Source organism: Sorghum bicolor, chromosome 1 (assembly GCF_000003195.3).
Source record: "Sorghum bicolor cultivar BTx623 chromosome 1, Sorghum_bicolor_NCBIv3, whole genome shotgun sequence".
Classification (NCBI taxonomy): Eukaryota; Viridiplantae; Streptophyta; class Magnoliopsida; order Poales; family Poaceae; genus Sorghum; species Sorghum bicolor.
Genome location: NC_012870.2, coordinates 21715255 through 21733869, shown reverse-complemented (window position 1 = coordinate 21733869; position 18615 = coordinate 21715255). Strand labels below are relative to the sequence as shown.

Genomic DNA, 18615 nt, shown 5'->3' with positions numbered 1-18615 from the left:
ATTAGTAAAAAAATTTCGCACCAAATAATTCATAGTGAATAGTGTAGAGAAACACTGACATAACTGAAACTGAAGCAGCAAAATTAGATGTATATGTCTTTAAAAACACATATTAATAATAACCAAAAGAGCATACGCACCTAAACCATCCAGACTTCAAAATAAGCAAACCACAATAAACCCAACTATAACTATCAAGACTTCAAATTAATTAAGCAAACCAAGCATTTCACCACCAAAACCTCGACTATTTCAGAGCATGCAACGGGCCACCGACAGTGCGTGGATGCATGCCTTCTTCACTTTGAGCCGCCATGCTTCCTCTTAGTAGGCGGAGGCGGCGATGACTGCTTCTCACGCGACTTCTTCGACTTGTGCAGCATGCTCTCCATCGCCGGAGTCCTGTACGCCCGCGGCGCCGCGCCGGGCGGAACGCCACCATAAGAGGCACCATAAGAGGCGTGCGAGGAAATACGTTCGAGCACACGCGCGCGTCCCTTTGTCACGTACTCTTTCTCTTCCACCATGTAGTCCACAAGCTCTTCCAGCTCGTCCTCCAGCGCCAGGCACATCTCGTCCCTGGCCATCCCCGGGGCCAACTTCCGCAGGCTATAGCGCTGGCATTCGAGTATCCTTCCTGCCTCGCTGAAAGCTCCTCGCTCCGCCGCCGCCCGTGCAGCGGCGATCTCCTCCGCCGCGCCCACGCGGACGCGTTCCCGCTCGACTTCCATGCACACTTCGGGGTTTGACACCTCAACCGGCCTCTGGACCACGGCGTCGCCGCTGACAACGACGTCGGCGGCCGTGGCCCCGGTCACGACGTTGCGGTATGTGCATCTCACCCTAACCAACTGGGTGACATCCTCCGAAGCTTCGGCTCTCGGCACGTCCACGAACAGCAAGAAGCGCCTCTCCTCCTCGGCGTAGAGCTCGCCGACGTTCACCGAGGCGGCGCGTCCCTCGGCGTCGACGCTGCTCTCGTAGCGCCCAGATTTGACCTGCCGGACGCGCACGCCCGGGGGCACGCAGTCCACGGCGATCCGCGCGTTCTGCGCCACGACCGAGAGAAGCCCGCCGATGCACTGCGCGAACGAGTCCTGGATGACCGCCAGGTTCTCGACGAAGGAAAACGTGCCACGCGCCACCTCCGCGATTGCGTGCATCGCCGCCGCGTCGTGATCGGAGCCGAAGCCGAAGGTGTGGATCGACCCCGGCCTGCTGTCGGCGTCCCTGAACAGAGGCGGCACGAGGTTCTGGTGGTTCCTACCAACACCGGACTGGTTGTCCTGGCCATCGGAGAGAAGGATGACGCTAGTCACGGCGTTCCGGTACCGGCGGTCGGCGAGCACCTCGGATGCCACGAGCAGGCCCCTGGAGATGTTCGTGCTGCCATCAGCAACCAGGGACTCCACGGCTTCCTTTGCCGAGGCCTTCCCGTCGCCTGACATCCGCGTGAGCCGGATCTCGCGGCTTGCGTCGTTCGAGAATGACACGATACTGAGGCGGTCGGCGGGGCCGAGGTTGTCGATGACGAATCCCATGGCCTGCTTCAGCAGTGCCAGCTTGCTGCCCTGCATGCTGCCGCTGACGTCGAGCACCGTCACGAGGTCGAGCGGGGCGCGCGCGGCGTCGGCTGACGCGGCAGCGGCCTCCGGCGCCCTGACGTGCACGAGCACGGCGAAGTTGTCGTGGGACGCGTCCCTCGCGACGGCAGGGAACTCGCAGTGCGTCTTCAGCGCCATGTCTCCAGCGTCGGCGGCAGCCACGCCGGCGGCGTCCGCGTCCGCGTCCGCCTGGACAACGCCCTGCGCCACCGTTTCCTCGTCGTCGGCGTACTTCCGGGCTGGCGGCTGCGGCGGGACGGGGTCGACGGCCGGCACGTCGCGCCACGTGGCCTTGCAGAGCGGGCAGTCGCGGTTCCCGTGCACGACGCTGTCGGAGATGCAGCGGTGGTGGAAGCTGTGGGAGCACTCGGCCACGAACACGGCCTGGCCGCGGAGGATGTCGCCGAGGCAGATGGCGCACCGGTCGACGGCGGCGGCAGTGCGCTCCATGGAAGCAATTGACCTAGATGTCGACGGCGCTTCACAATTGGTACTGGGCCGTTTGTGTTTGCGCTTGTTGACGATAACGAGTAAACGAGACGATGTTTATATAGCAGGCCGCAAGGGATTTACCGCCCACCGCCTTACCATTGGGCGCATAGATGGAAAGCCAAGATTTCTTGCTACGTACTCTGTTTTTTTTTCCTTTTTTTCTCTGTTCCGTATTTTCTCTGCTCGTTTTGTTTCCTTTATTCTCTATAATAGTTCCTTATTTTCTCTGCTCATTTTGTTTCCTTCATTCGCTACTAGGTAGCGTATCCGTGCGTAGAAAAAAACACACAGATCGTACGATAAAATAATAATATTGTAAAAATTAAATACAAATTAAATACCAACCCTGCATTGCACCGGGAATATAAAGATTATTACGAGATAGCATGTACCATGATCAGCTTAAATTTCTAATGCAATATAGATCTCTGGTTCGTTCCTAATCGATACCCCTGTAACTTAATAGCCAAACCACATTTTATTCGTCAACCGATGATCGATACCTTTCCAGACTTCAAGCAAGCAGAATAATTAGACTCCCTTTAAATAACAGAATAATCACGTAGTTTGCACACATTCCTGAATTATAAATCAAGTCCCTACCATTAATATGCTAATACTACTTTATACTCATCTGAGGGGACTCTGACTCTGATTACTTAATACCAATCTTGTGAACCATCCTTGGGCATCACCTCCAGTTGAAGAATCAGCATCCCTAAGGAGTCATGGGAGAACTCCAGCCGAGCTGAGCCTAGTATGCACTTCTTTGGTCTGGTTGAAGAGTAGGCGCTTGACCTTTCCACAATGCTTCACCTCCATGCATACTAATCTGACAGCTTCGGAGCAAGAGGTAAAACCACTGTCATCGAGGAGGTGGTAGGTCAGGCCTTCCACCGCCCCACTGCTATTGAACATGTCAACTAGTCTGATCCCCGATCAGGGTGAACCTAAAACTAGGTGCCAAGTCGTCCTAGAGGAACATAATTACATATAATTTCATCATTTACTTGTGGTCAACTTCACCAATTCACATCATTTGCCAAATGGGCACCAACCTTGATCTGTGACACGGTGAGGATGCCATGTTCCAATACCTAGAGATATATGGGCAAGGCTGCATCTTACCAGAGATCACGAGGTTGGCACTGGCATGAGATGGACGGACGTCGCTGCCCTTGATGCCGCATGTCAGGGCCTTAGTGCAAGTATATGCTGGAACACGTTCTTCTTCTCCACGGAGCTCCACGTCGTGCCTTGGTAGTTGTACACACCGAGGATGCCAATGAACTTGTTCATGTTCCATATCTTGATTCTTGAGCAAGCTGTTGCTACGCCATGGCATTTGTTAGAACACACGCTTACTCCAAACCACATCAGCACCTGTGAATAGACCAGAACTTCGATAAAAAGGGCTCGAGCTCAACTAACATCGACATGTGCCAGGTCGGTGAATAGGAAATCCTTGGTCGATTGTCCTAGCAGACGAACGCGAAGAATGGAGCCGTCGAGCAAGACGGCCTTCTTGAGCAGCTTGAAGTTGTGCTTCCAAGGGGCATCATTGAAAATTCATCACCAAGATGGAAAAAACACACAATTCGACAATTGCTGTCACCAGACATAGGCATGAAAATGCTGAGGAGTATGAAGTCGGAACCAAGGTTGGAATGAATTGATCAACCTCATGTGGGATTAGGTCTACGCTGATCGCACATGCCAAGCCGTGGTAGTTACTAGCCTGGTGCAGCCGTTAAGATACATATTGATTCTTCTTTCACCAACAGTTCAATCAAGTGATTTGATTAATAGGTCGCCATTCATTTGCCTAAGTCCTAAAAATTGTGCACATATATATTCACCATGAAAATGTTGCAGTCATGCATATATGTTCCTTAAAATGGTATAAGGTAGTGCTCTTTCCTGTAAGAAAGCACCCTCAAAGTGCATCAAAATGTTGACGCACCCTAGAGCCATCGTATTTGTGTGAATTGAATATATGTTATTAACAGAAGAAAATTGTTTGGGCAAAAAATGTTAAAATAAATTAAGCAAGTGAGTAGACGTCGGTACTGGTTAGTTGCATTTGAGCTGAAAGGTATACTAAACTGCACAACCAGAAGTTTGCTAGGTAATAAGAAAATTATATTGTTAAATTAACACAGGTCATGGTGAACCAAAGAAATCACAATGATTATATTGGTGTCAAGCAGTGGCGGAGCTCGCAACAAAACATATGGGGGGGCAGGGGGGGGAGTATTTGTCTAGCATGTACAGAAAATCCATGTAGTTGTTTCTCCACTCTTGCCTTTGTTCTAGTTCAGTTAAGGAGCAAGAACTGAAGATTGTTGAATAACGTAATCACCTCTTTTCCTTTTAAAGAATTCAGAAATGGGTTTCTCTTTAACCATTTCACCTAAAAATATACAAAGGTAGTCATTATATCATATGAACGAGGAAATTTGGGATAAGAAGCACATCTAATTTATTTTTTCTAGATAATATATACCATCCGAATTGGATTTAGCATTCGGAAATTGGGAATTCGGAAAGAACAAAATACTGCAAAATAAGCAAACAAACAGTTTTGGACTTCCTTCCTGTAAATTGTGAGTGCCCAAAAGAATAGCAAACTAGATCACCACTGACCACTCACCGGTCACCATGATAGGTTGGATTGGAGATTTTTAGACTCAGATCGGAGAACAGGGCAATCGGAGAGCTCCAAGACAAGCGTAGGCGGCCAGGGCCGACGCGGGCATGTGGTTCTGGACTCTATTTTAAGAGCCACGGACGAGGCGAGCGGACTGCATATACTCATCATTCAGAGCACTCACTGCACCCGATAGCGCACTACCGGACTCAGCTACTTTGCCTAGTGCCGAAGACACACGGCAAAGGCACTAAAACACTCGGCAAAGGCTTTGTCGAGCCAAGACGGCAAAAAAAATATCGGTAAAGAAAACTTTGTCGAGTGTTTTCCGTCGAACGCTCGGCAAAATATTTTCCGAGTGCTGTTGTGACCCTCGGCAAAAAAAAGCGACACGAACGGAGACCAAACGGCTAACGGAGACTTTACCGAGTGCTAACACGTCGAGACACTCGGCAAAGAAATTTTTTTTTCAGAAATTCTTTGCCGAGTGTCCTTCTTTCAGGCACTAGGCAAAGAAAATAATTCTTTTTTTTACAGAAATTCTTTGCCGAGTGTCCTTCTTTCAGGCACTAGGCAAAGAAAATAACTCTTTTTTTTTGCAGAAATTCTTTGCCGATTGTATTTTCTCTTGCACTAGGCAAAGCCTATATCTTTGCCGAGTGTCTTTGCTCTTGCACTAGGCAAAGTCTACATCTTTGCCGAGTGTCTTTGCTCCTGCACTAGGCAAAGCCTACATCTTTACCGAGTTTCTTGGTTGCTGCACTCGGCAAAGCAACTTTCCAGGTCCATTTTTTTTATTTTTTGCATTCCAATGAATCAAAATAATTTGTACATCACACATATATAACAGATATCACACATATCACAGATATCACAGATATCACACATATATCACTTATATCTCATTTATCACACATCACATATAAGCAGAAGTGCAATAATAAGTGTATCACCAAGTGAACCAAACAATCCAAGTGCATCACCAAGTTAACCAAATATTCTAAGTCCAAGCACAAGTGAACCAGTAATGTAAATCTAAGTCTCCAAGTACATAAGCACCAACACAATAAGCATGAACCATTCACTGCCAAGCTGGCCACCCCGGCTGATGTGGTGGCTGATGAGGCATATTATTTGAAGCCGCTGATTGATTCTAAAAAAAGAGAAGGTTACTTGTCTGTGTGAGATTGTATGGTTTTTGCATTGTATTCTAAATTGCATACCTAATCTAGGAATTATTTGGATAGCTAATCTAGACCATACAAGCAAAGCAAAGGCAAAAGTATTAAATATTTACTCACAGGAGTGCCTTCATGAGGAGGCAATGGAGCAAGTAGCTCAGGTGGAGGAGATTGACCCATACTCGCGCCAAGATTTTGCATCCACTGAAACATCAACTTCATCCTCTGTCGATCGGCCTCCATCCTCTGTCGCTCAGCCACCATCCTCTGCTGCTCCTGCTCCATCCTAACCTCCATCTCCTCCCGTCGCCTCTTCTCTTCTTCCAACTGGGCCTAAATATTTTACCCTAATATTAGAATGCAAAGCAAAGGTATGTAAAAATCAATGAAAGCTGAATAAAACAGAAATAACCTGGATTGTCTCCATCCGGTGCTGTGCAGTGCCTGGTCGTGGGCATATAGGCGGGCATGAGCTTGTGCTCCTTGCTCGAATCTGAGCTAAAGTGGGAGTAGTAGCCGTGTTGAGTGTGCTGTCGGCAATCCAGTATCGTCCATGCTTCTTGCCTCCTCCCACCCTCATGATGACTTCTGGATCAAGCTCGGCGGTGGTCGGATCGTACTCTGGCCCATGGACCGACCTTGCCATCTCAGTGTACTGACTGAGGCGGTTGTGGACAGTCTCATTGGTGTATGCTGAGGGCGGGTCCTTCGGGTTGTAGTCGACGTCAGACGTCGCCTTGCCCTTGTGGGCCATAGCCCATGCCTTGAACTGGGAGCAAGGCTGGCCATCATGTGCGGCCGACTGTGAAAAGAACAACAAGATGATTATAAGTTATGCATAATTGAGCGTTAGAATGAATAAATGAATTGTTATACCCATCTAGCTGCGTATTGGTCGAGGCTGAGGTTGCCCTGATGGTGTGGTGCACCCGACATCATCAAACGCCGCTCCCGACAAGCGTTGTGCATCTCTGCCCACTCGGCCCCACACCACTTGTCCACCATCTGTTTCCAGCACTAGGGATGGCTATTGCACCACCACGGAATCACCTACACATCATCAAGTTTGCGACAAAAAGAAAAATTAAGCGTACTTAATCTTAGAAGAAATCAGTATTAATGTTCTTTATTTACCTGCAAGTATTGGTCTCGGGTCAGGCTAATGTTTCTTGCTTCAGCTTTGGTGGTCTTCACTCCAAGGACCTGCGCGTTGTATGTTATGACGGCCTGGATGCGTGCCTCATAATCCATGTCCTTGATGAGTTTGGCACATGCTCTCATAGCCATATTATTCGCCTTGTGCTCAAATTCTGGCTCACATCTGAAGAAATTAGAAAAAGGGTCCGAAAAAATACGAAAATTTTACACGAAACAATCTCTATCGTCTATTGCCTATATACAATGTTTCGAAGTCAAACCCCACAAGACAGTTAATTTAACTCTAAAATCTTACCGAATCATTCTCAACTCTCTTAAACTTCTACGAACATGTTTAGGTTTATAAATATCATATGTGACAACTTGTGCAAAACTCTTCCAATTTTTTATCACAGTATCCACGTATGAAATCATGACATCCTAAAAAATCTCATGATTTTTAGATTTTTTTTTTGCTATTTTTAAAATTTTAAAATCATTCGGCCACACATTATTGGACATGTTGCATGAATAAAATGTTTAATTTTTTTATCATTTTACAAATATGGCCTCAAACCGGGACGAATAAGAATAATATAATTTTTAAACGTATTTTTTTAAGTATTGAAATCACTTGTAGTTCAAATTTCACTAAATTCAAAAAATTGCTTCAAACACAATTAATTAATTAATTATATATAGCAAATGAGTACAAAAATACACCAAATTTTAACATGGTGTAGCACAAGTTGTATGGGAAGAGAAGAAAAAAGTTAGATGAGTTGGAATGAAAAAAAATTAAATCTTTGCCGAGTGTCCAAATTATGACACTAGGCAAAGAGCTCTTTGCTGAGAGTCGAAACTGCGACACTAGGCAAAGAAGTCTTTGCTGAGTGCTCTTAGGGGACACACGGCAAAGATGTAACGGTGGGTGATAGGTAGGTAACGGTGTTATTTCTTTGCCGAGTGTTTTTAGTTTGCTTAGTGTTTTTGGTGGGCACTAGGCGAAGATTATCTCTTTGCCGAGTGTCATACGGTAGACACTAGGCAAAGGATCTCTTTGCCTAGTGTATTTATGTCGCCGAGTGTTTCAGGGTATGCTCTCGACAAAGGACCTCTTTGCTGAGTGCCCGGCCCGATGCTTAGCACTAGGCAAAGAATCTGGCACTCGGCAGAGCTCGGGATTCCGGTAGTGATAGAGCAGTGGTGTCCTATAGACTGAAGTCCTGCTTGTGCTAGCGCTACTGGCCTGCTGCAGGCGTCGGTGTCGTGGCCTCATGGGGAGAGCAAAGAACGAGAGAAGTGTGGCGACGAGGCAGCGACCGACGACCACAGCTGCAAGGCTGCAGGAGCCGGAGTGCCGGACGACGGCGTCACGGCGAGTCACGAGCAGAGCGGCTACGATTTCTGCTCGGTTGGTGGCGGCGCGGCGCCATGGCGATTGACGAACTTGCGATACGTTTTTTCTGACAATCTCAAACTTTATTAACTAGTCTGAAAATAAGAAGTATACACACGGACTCATAAGCCAAACATGTCTACCAATTGTTTCATATAGGGAGCCTCTTGCTAGCCTATGAGCATCCCCATTAGACATCCGACCTTCGTGAACAAACTCAACTGAAGTGAAACTGTCTCCTCGTGTCTTGATCTCTTGAATTACATGGCCATAAGATCCAAAGCCTTTGCCTCGGATATTTCTAACAACTGTGATATTATCACAAGCCACCCTAATTTTTTGTAGCAACAAATCTGATGCGAGCGCAAGGCTGTCTCTACACGCTACTGCCTCCATGATTTCAGGATCAGAAATACAACATGCCTGAGGAGTCTCTTGCCACTGCCGAAGCTGATGCCTTGCTCGAATTCTTCGATATGGCAGCATCAACATTTATTTTCATGACGCCCACTGGCGGAGGGATCCATGATGCCTTTTGTACATTCTGGTGTTGATGACTTGCCCCTAGAGGAGGTGCCTGTTTCACAAGTTCCAGATCCGACATGAAACTCTTAACAAAACAGTGCGTGGACAGAGGGCTCTGAATAGAATTCTCATAAACAGCTTGTCTCTTCGCGTACCAAATAGCCCACAAAGTAACTAGTACCCGTGTAAGATCTTCATGCTTCAAGATAGTTATTATAGTATGTAACCAACCTCGAGCATCCTGAACCGGTATGGTGCATAAATGTAAAGTGATATCCTCCCTTTCCAAAGCCCATACACACTTTGCCATATGACAGTCTATCAAAGAATGTTTCCATGAGTCCAAAGCACCGCAAATGGCACAAGTCCTTTGTGCCTGCAAATTCCTATGATGCAAGACATCCCCAGAAGGAAGAGATTGTCTAGCTAATCTCCACAAGGAACACCTTAATCTTCGACGGCACCTGGACATGCCACAACGCTGTCCATTCTTTCTCGTCTGCCTTAGTGCTTGATCTTCCTGCCACACTATCAGAGTAGGCCGTCATATTATTTTTCCTGAGTACTAGCATCCTATAAGCTGAACGGACTGTGAATATGCCATTTTTATCATAGTGCCAGGCCCAGAAATCACTTTGCCTCCGTGTGCTCAAAGGAATATTAACAATAGTTTCCCTATCCATAGGAGCAAAAAACTCATGTAGCTTTTGCATGTCCCATGACATTGTCGTAGAGTCAATAAGTTCACTAGCTTGGACCCTCATCACCGGCCTCAACAGACTGTCGCGCGGGAGCCAGTTCATAGTCCAAATATATGTTGCCTCACCTGTACCAATACGTCGTATCAAACCTTGGTCTAAGACATTTCTGCCATCCAAAATTGACCTCCAAATCCTGGAAGGCGCATTACCAAGCGTAGCTTGTAGGAATTCAGTATCTGGGAAGTAAACAGCTTTGAGGATACGAGCACTTAGAGAATTTGAACCAGACAACACCCTCCATGCTTGCTTCGCTAACAAAGCTAGATTAAAAAGCTCAACATCTCTGAAACCCAGACCACCGAGGAACTTTGGTTTGATCATGTCATCCCAAGCCACCCAACATGTCTTCCGTTTACCCTCTTTACTTCCTCACCAGAAATTCCGCAAGATACCATTGATATGTTGGCACAAACCTCTAGGGAGTCTAAAACATGACATGGAATATGTCGGGATTGCCTGAGCTACTGCTTTGATTAATACTTCTTTACCTCCAGCCGAAAGACATTGTTCCAGCCACCCTTGGACTTTATTCCATACTCGATCTTTCAAGTACTTAAAAGTACCAATCGTTGAGATACCCACATCTGACGGCATACCCAAATATTTCTCACTGAGTGCTTCACTGTGGACATTTAGCTCATTCTTGATCACTGTCCTAATAATTTGACTGCATCCCTTTGCGAAGTGAATCAAGAATTTGTCCATATTTACCTGCTGGCCTGATGCTCGGCAGTATATATTTAGAACTTCCTTTACCTCCTGTGCACTCTCTATATTTGCCTTGAAAAACAGCAGGCTATCATCTGCAAAAAGTAGATGGCTCACCGGAGCTGACGGCTTGCGATACGTGGTCAATTTATTTGCTCTCTGGGCTACTGGGCTTTATTAGTTTCTTTGCATTGGCTGGAGAAAGAATACTCGCTAATTTTGTTTTGGACAAGGGGGGCCGGAGCCTAGTTTGGCCTCCACTGGGCTCCGTCCATGGTGTCAAGGTAGTGCACTAGTGCACTTCATATGCAGCAACATGACCGCATGACTCAATCGAATAAATATGTACAATCCAAAATAATATGACTTCCCTCTAATTTTCCTGCACATAGATGTCCTGCACAACAGCATAACTTGGGATTGGTTGATAAATAGAAAATTATTGCAAATCGCCTTTCTTAAATGTTCGTCGTTGTTAATTAAATATTCTAAAAATACATTATCATAGTATATAAAACTGTTTGCTAGCACTTAATAGAAAGAGCTCCGGAATCTGAATCTAAATCATTCAGACTCATTTTATTACACATTTAAAGAAACCATGCTATGCATAAACCAACCTAATTGAGCTATAAGCATTTCACCAGCTCGAAGCAGTAACTCCAAGCTAGAGCTTTCACGCCATCATTCGTAGTAGTAGTTCACTAGTTGCTGTTATCGCTGCTGCTGCTGCTGCTAGTGCTCCTCTCTGATCCGCTGCTGCTGCTGCTGCTGGTGCTCCTCTCTGATCCGCTGCTGCTGCTGCTCTCTGATCCGCCGCCGCCGCTGCTGCTGCTCCCTGATATTTTCCTCTTCTTCGGCGCCGGCGCCGACGACTGCTGCTCCTGCTGCCGCTGCGCACGCGACTTCTCCACCATTTTCTTCGCCTTCCTGGTCGTGTACGGCTGCGCCGATTTACGTGCGCACTGCAATGTACGACCGCCTTTTTTCCGCACCGCCAGCAAGGTGCCGCGCTGCTGCGCGTGCGTGCTGATGCCTGTCAGCATGCACGCGCGTCCCGTCCTCTTGTACTCAGCCTCGTCCTCCACGCGGGCGCCGAAGTCTTGCAGCTCCTCCACAAGCGCGTCGAATGCTCCGGCCCTACCGGGCGCCGACTGCAGCACGGACTGCCGCCGTCGCTGGAGGATCCGTGCGGCCTCGGCGTGCTCACCGCGCTCGGCCGCCGCCCTTGCCACCGCTATGTCCTCGGCGGCGGCCACGCGGACACGCTCCCGCTCCACCTCCATAGACGCTTCTGGGTTGGCCACCTCGACCGGCCTCTGAACAATGGCATCTTCGCCAGCGACATCCACCGCACGCCCTGTCACGGTATCCCGGTAGGTGCAGCTCAGTTTCATCAAGCAGGTAACCTCTTCCGCTGCTTCCGCCCTTGGCACGTCCAGGAACAGCAAGAAGCGCCTCTCCTCATCGGCGTACAGCTCGCCGACATCCACGGAGGCGGCACGGCCATCCTCGCCGACGAGGTTCCCGTAGCGGCCGGACTTGACCTCCCGGACACGCACCCCGGGGTGCACGCACGTCACGGCAAGGCTCGCGTCCTGCACGGCCACCGAGAGAAGCCCGCCGATGCACTGCGCGAACGAGTCCTGGACGACCTCCTGGTTCTCCACGAAGGCAAACGTGCCACACGCCACCTCCGCGATGGTGTGCATAGCTACAGAGTCGTGATCGGCGCCGAAGCCGAAGGTGTGGATCGGCCCCGGCCTGTTGTCGGCGTCCCTGAACAAAGCTGGCACGAGGTTCTGGTGGTTCCTACCAACACCGGACTTGTTGTCCTGGCCATCGGAGAGAAGGATGACGCTGGCCACGGCGTTCCGGTACCGGCGGTCGGCGAGCACCTCAGATGCCACAAGGAGGCCTTTGGAGATGTTCGTCAAGCCGTTAGCAACCAGGGACTCCACGGCACGCTTCGCTGAGGCCTTGCCGTCGCTTGACATGCGCGTGAGCCGGATCTTGCGGCTTGCTTCGGTCGAGAAAGATACGATGCTGAGGCGGTCGGCGGGGCCGAGGTTGTCGATGACGAATCCCATGGCCTGCTTGAGCAGCGCCAGCTTTCTGCCCTCCATGCTGCCGCTGACGTCGAGCACCGTCACGAGGTCGAGCGGGGCGCGCACCTCGTCGGCTGCGACACCACCGGCCTGATGATCTGGCGCCCTGACGTGCACGACCACCGCGAAGTTGTCGCGTGGCACGTCCCTCGCGACGGCCGGAAACTCGCAGTACGTCTTCAGCGCCATCTCCCCAACGTGGGCCGCCAAGCCGGCGGCGTCTGCCTGCGCCTGGACAACGCCCTGCGCCACCACCGTTTCATCGTCGTCGGCGTACTTCCGGGGCGGCGCCGGCGCGACGGGGTCGATGGTGGCCGGCAAGTCGCGCCACGTGACCTTGCAGAGCGGGCAGTCGTGGTTGCCGCGCGCGACGTTGTTGGAGATGCAGCGGTGGTGGAAGGTGTGGGAGCACTCGGCCACGAACACGGCCTGTCCACGGCTGATGTCGCCGAGGCAAATGCCGCATGGATCGGCGCTCGCGCTCGCGCTCGCCATGGAATTGAAGTTGCGGCTAACACGAGGGATTTTACTGCACGACGATAGGCGGCGGCGGATTTATATAGCCGCAGATGGCTAGGGATTTTCATGCAGCACCGCCCGGATGGCCGACACGTGTGCCCGACAATCTCAGATCCTTCCGATCGAACCGCTTGTTCTTATGCGGCCGCGTTTATCGAAGGCCACCTAAACAGACCGAGCCACCCTGGCCCAAAACTAAGGGGTTTATAGGTGGACCAAAACACGAGTCTATAGTCACATGGGCCTTGACACAGCAACGCGGCTATCGGTCGGCGTCAGCGGTGTCGCTGTTTATGTAGGGATGAAAACCATTGATAGAATTTTTATATTTTTTTCTTGAAAAAAAATCAATACACTAATAGAAAATGAATACAGTGCTGATATTCTGATAATTTTGAAAGCTAAAGTAGTCGATTAGAAAATATATCGATAACGATCGAAATCTACGAGAACGATATCCTAAAAACGATAAACGATCAAAGGAGAAGAGGGCAAAATCTATGACCCGACGCGCCACTCTAGCTCCTTATCCGTTTGTCCGCTTTTCTTCTCTGCTCCTTCGCACTGCTACTGCTCACGCTGCGCTCGCTGCTACCCTCTAGGACGAAGCCATGCTCGCATCTAGCTCACCACCGCCCCACCCGTTCGCGCTCCCAGTGGCGGAGGGAAGGGGGGGCTGAGGGGGGCCTGGCACCCCCCCAAGCTTCCCATAACTCCCTTAATACACCTCATAAATTAGATGTTTAATTATCTAATTAGCTAGTTAATGATATTATCTGTACTAAGATTTTTATTCTTATTTTATATTAATCTCTAATAGTTTTTTATACAAATAGATATTTCTAATATTTTCTTCATATCTTTTATTTTTATTATTGCCTATCAAACATCAGTTTGTCCCCTACCACACACTCTAATTAGCTAGTTAATTGAAAATCAGCGTTTTTCTTGTTTAATCCTTCTGAATTGATCTCCAACAATAGGATCTATATTATTTAGCATTAGTCTTCCTATTATCTTTCTTATCTCGTATGTTTCTATCATTATTCGTCTAAACTCTAAACAATCATTTAGCCCGTTGTACTCAACTTTTAAACACTAACAGTGGTATGGTGTTTCTGTTTAACCTTCTATTTAAATGACCATTTTTACCTGTTTAAGTGATCGTTTTGTCTAAGACTAAACGATATGTAACTGATTGTTTGTCATTTGATGTTAGGATATAGTACTAATTAATTTTGCCCCCGTTTAACTACTTATTTTTATTGTGATTCTTTTCCTGGGCAAAGAAATAGAATGATCAAGTGAAGGTTAGAGGCCTGAGACTAGTTAAATTTCTCTTTTATTTTTTTATTTTTTCTGCTTTTTTGCATCGCAACGCAAACGTTTATTTTGGTGCTATGTACACCTTTGTCATATAATATTTTGATACACATGATTGTTTTTGGTTTGCACGGCCCCCCTATGTTTAAATCCTGGCTCCGCCCCTGCGCGCTCCCTCCCTCCCTCCATGATCTCCATGGCACCAGAGAGGAGGGTGATGGCGGTAGCTTCCGGCAAGCCACGCCATCCCTCCCCCTGCCTCCCTCATCACCTCCACAACCTTCATGCCATCGGACATGAGGGCTACGGTGCAGTTTTCAGTAAGGTAGGTGGGTCTTTCTCTGGATTGGACCTCTCCTTCTCCTCCTCCTTCTCCTTCACCTCCTCCTCCTCTAGATTTGAGCTCTCTTCCTCCTCTAGATCTAGATCTAAGGGACGCAGCGGGCTAGGGTTCCAATGAGCATTGTGGCGAGCTCTGCAGTAGGCTTATTTCGGTGCAGTAGCGTCGTTTTGCTGTTGCACAAATATTTTTTTGTTGTATTAGTTTTTTTTCTGATGTTGCATTCCTGCTACTCCTCTAGATCTAGATCTGAGGGACACAACAGTGGTTAGGGTTCCGACGAGCTTTGTTGCAGTAGCCTTGTTTCTGTTGTTGTTGTAGTAGTGTAGTTTTTTTTTGCTGTTTCACAAGTATTTTTTTTCTTTTGTTGCATTAGTTTTTTTTATGTTGCATTCCTACTCCTCTTGATCTGGATCTGAGGGTTGTTTCTGTTGTTGTAGTATCTTTTGGTTTGCTTTTGCAACAAGTAATTTTTCTTTTGTTGTATTAGTATTTTTTTTTATTTTGTAGTAGATTTGTTTTGTTGTTGTTATCGCATTGGTTCTGATGTTGCAGCAGACTTGTTATGATGTTTAATCTTGCATTGCTCTTTTTGTTTGATGTTGCAAACAATTTTTCTGAAGAGGGTGCCGAGGGGGAGCGTGATGAGTATGCGACACACCTAGCATAGTGAGCATGTGATGTGAGGGGCTAGCGGGTTCCATTCAATTTCCGCAGCGGACAAGTGATTTGAGAAAACAGGGAACGACCTTCTATTCCCGCGGAGTCGAGGCGGTGAAGTGAGTTGAAAAGGCATCTGGGAGTGGGTGGTTTTTTTTCTTTTACCAATCTAGCTGATGTGAAGGGGCCCGGCGTCTTGACGCATCCCGTGCGCCGAACGTCTAGCGGTATCGATCTTTTAATCTAATTAATTTATGATTGGATATTAATTATCAAATAGAACAAAAAAATTCAAAACTTTTCAAAACTAAACAATAGTCACGCTCAGCGCCGGTGCTGACCACGTTACACCTTCGCATGTCGCATCGGCAAGGCATCCCTTCATGTAATGGCCAATATTTTGTAGATAAAATCAAGGGATAATCTAATTTTACATTTGGTTGGAGGGACAAGTACAGATTGAACAAGGATAGTGAACTAAACTGTACTATCTTTTAGTCAAAATATCAATAGATAACCATACACAGCTACACTAATCACACGAACAAATTTTCAGAAGGATTGCCTACACTTGCCTGCTTGGTCAAAACGTTCTCCTCCGCTCCTTGGTCTGTTGTTGGCGTTGCTGCAGCAGCTCACGCGACCTCCGCGACCGGCCCAGCATGTCCAGCATCGCCGGCGTCATGTACGACGTCGTGAGGCCTGCCGTAGCCAACGCCACACTGCGCTCCCCCGCCGACTCGCCGCTCCGCGTCGCTTCTTCCGCCGCGCCACCGGACATCATCTGCCGCGACGCGGCGCGCTGCTGGGCGTGCGAGCTCAGCCCGGCGAGCACATACGCGCGTCCGGACAGCTCGTACCGTCGCCTGCTCGCCACGCGCGCGCGCATCTCCCGCAGCTCGCGCGATAGCGCCACGCACGTGGAGTCCCCCGCCCGCGCCGCGGCAGACCGCCTCACGGACCGCTGCCGTTGCCGGAGGATCTCCACCGCCTCCGCGTGCGCGCCACGCTCCGCCGCCGCACGGGCCGCCGCGATGCCGTCCGTCGCCTCCACCCGGACACGCTCGCGCTCGACCTCCGCGGACCGCTCCAAGGTCACCGGGTCCGGGTCCCAGGGCCTCCGCACCTTGGCGTCCTCCTCGCCTGTAACGTTCTTGCTCCGTCCAGTCGCCGTGTCACGATAAGCGCAGGACACTCTGATCAGGTGCGTGTCGTCGTCGTCCGCGGGTCGGGCCCTCGGCACGTGCAGGAACAGCAAGAAGCGCCTCTCCTCGTCGGCGTAGAGCTCGCCGACGTCGACGGACGCGGAGCGGCCGTCCGCGTCGATGTGGCTTCCGTAGCTGCCGGACTTGACCGCGCGAATGCGCACGCCCGGGTGCACGCACGCGATGTCAAGGCGCAGCTCCTGCACGGTGACCGAGAGGAGCCCGCCGATGCACTGCGCGAACGCGTCCTGGATGGCCGCTTCGTCCTCGATGAAGGAGAAAGTCCCGCCCGTGGCCTCGGCGATGGTGTGCATCGCCGCCGCATCGTGGTCCGTCCCGAACCCGAAGGTGTGGACCGGCGCGGCCGGCCGGCCGCCAGCGCCGGTGAAGGCGAAGGAAGGCGGCACGAGCGCGTCGTAGTTGGCGTCGCGGCCGCCGTAGCCCCCGCGCCTCGGCACGGTGTAGGTGTCCTGCCCATCCGAGAGGAGCACGACGCTGGCGACGGCGTTCCGGTGCATTCTCTCGTCGATCACCTTGGCGGCCCTGCGGAGCGCCTCGCCGATGTTGGTGCCGCCGCCCGCGGCGAGCGACTGCACGGCGCGCCTCGCCAGGGATTTGCCGGCGTCGGACATGCGCGCGAGCCGCATCAGCCGGTTCGCGCCGGAGGAGAAGGACACGACGCAGAGTCGGTCCCGGGGCCCGAGGTTGTCGATGACGAACCCCATGGCCTGCTTGAGCAGCTCTAGCTTGGTCCCCACCATGCTACCGCTCACGTCGAGCACGGTCACCAGGTCCAGCGGCGCTCGCGCCGCCGCTGCCGCCGCGCCGCCACCAGCCCCGGCCATCATCCCCGGTGCCCTGGCGTGCACGAGCACGGCGAAGTCGTCGGCTGACGCGTCCCTCGCGAGAGCCGAGCACTCGCAGTGCGTGGTGAGCGCGACCGCTCCTCCGTCCGCGCTTGCACCGCGGTGGTGATCATCACGAAGCGGCCGTGGCGTCCGTTCCACGGGGTCGTCGTCGTCGAACACGCGCGGCTCCATGGGCCGGAAGAACGGCTGGGACGACGGCACGGGCGATGGCGGCGACGGGTTCGTGGAGCGTAGGGACGGCAACTCGCGCCACCGGGCGCTGCAGAGCTGGCATACGGGGCGGCCGTTCGCCTCCACGATACCGGACCCGGAGACGCGGCGGGAATGGGACTGGTCCTGGTGGGAGCACTGCAGCGGGAAGACCACGTGCCCGCTCCCGCTGCCGCCGCCGCCGCTGCGGGTGCGGGTGCGGCGCATGTCGCCATGGCAGTTGGACCACGGGCTGCTCTCCATTGCCGTAATGCTTCTGCTGCTGCTGCTGTTTTTTTTTTAAAAAAAAAAGATGAAGAAATTGTGCGACTTTTGCGTGTACGTTGTTACAGTAGTACTTGTTACCAAGCTGACAGCGACGCCGTCGACAGTGATCAGGCGATGTGTTCTCCGTGTTGGTGCCGCGTCCACGTAGGCACCGCGTAGAACCTGGCAAGTCACGGACTGCTGCAGGTTGGGTTAGAATAACTGTAACTGGTCAACTGCAAAAATTTCCAATCCTGCTCTTGTTTGACTAGTTCATTGGTCCTGAATTGGTTCGTCGGTTATCCCTATATTTAGGGCTTGTTTAGTCCCTAGTGAAAAGTTTTTGGATAATGAAGCGCTTTCGTTTGTATAATTATTGTTTAAACATAAACTAAGTAGGTTTAAAAAATTCATCTCGCAAATTACAGACATACTATAGTTCTTTTTTATGTATATTTAATAATCTATGCATGCTGCAAGATTTAATATAAAGGAGAGTTTTGAAAAGTTTTTGGGTCTTAGGTGTAACTAAGCAAAGCCTTACTCTGAATGTTTCTAGAGTAGAACGGATAGATGGTCAAGAACTGTACAACCATCCACAACCATGCTTTCGTGCTTGCGTGCGTACATGTACGTAATCTATGTAGTTTCCTTTTTAAAAACAAAAAGAAAAATATA

The 18615-nt window shown here is 50.1% G+C and overlaps 3 protein-coding genes and 1 pseudogene across 3 annotated transcripts; all 4 read right to left on the bottom strand.

Moving 5' to 3' along the window:
• On the bottom strand, positions 300 to 2054 carry LOC8070508. The gene has a single exon (XM_002464466.1). It carries the CDS (start codon positions 2052 to 2054, stop codon positions 300 to 302), a length of 1755 nt encoding a protein of 584 aa, XP_002464511.1.
• LOC110431658 lies at positions 2756 to 3659 on the bottom strand (annotated as a pseudogene).
• Positions 6310 to 13092, bottom strand: LOC110431655. Its single transcript, XM_021450899.1, has 5 exons — positions 11275 to 13092; positions 10461 to 10552; positions 9815 to 9882; positions 7062 to 7248; positions 6310 to 6729 (listed from the first exon to the last, which is right to left on the bottom strand). Exons 1-5 carry the CDS (start codon positions 13058 to 13060, stop codon positions 6310 to 6312), a joined length of 2553 nt encoding a protein of 850 aa, XP_021306574.1. The 5' UTR covers positions 13061 to 13092.
• Positions 15991 to 17934, bottom strand: LOC8070507. The gene has a single exon (XM_002464465.2). The coding sequence runs from the start codon at positions 17932 to 17934 to the stop codon at positions 15991 to 15993; it is 1944 nt and encodes a 647-aa protein (XP_002464510.1).

Bases quoted from the DNA above. Each gene is read 5' to 3' on its own strand.
- LOC8070507 (XM_002464465.2), bottom strand. From the start codon at position 17,934: ATGGAGAGCAGCCCGTGGTCCAACTGCCATGGCGACATGCGCCGCACC.
- LOC110431655 (XM_021450899.1), bottom strand. From the start codon at position 13,060: ATGGCGAGCGCGAGCGCGAGCGCCGATCCATGCGGCATTTGCCTCGGC. The intron at 10,553-11,274 runs GCGGATCAGAGA...TACTTTTTGCAG, and splicing joins GAGCAGCAGCAGCGGCGGCG to ATGATAGCCTGCTGTTTTTC. The intron at 7,249-9,814 runs GTGAGGCAACAT...TAATTTCTTCAG, and splicing joins GATACGACGTATTGGTACAG to ATGTGAGCCAGAATTTGAGC.
- LOC8070508 (XM_002464466.1), bottom strand. From the start codon at position 2,054: ATGGAGCGCACTGCCGCCGCCGTCGACCGGTGCGCCATCTGCCTCGGC.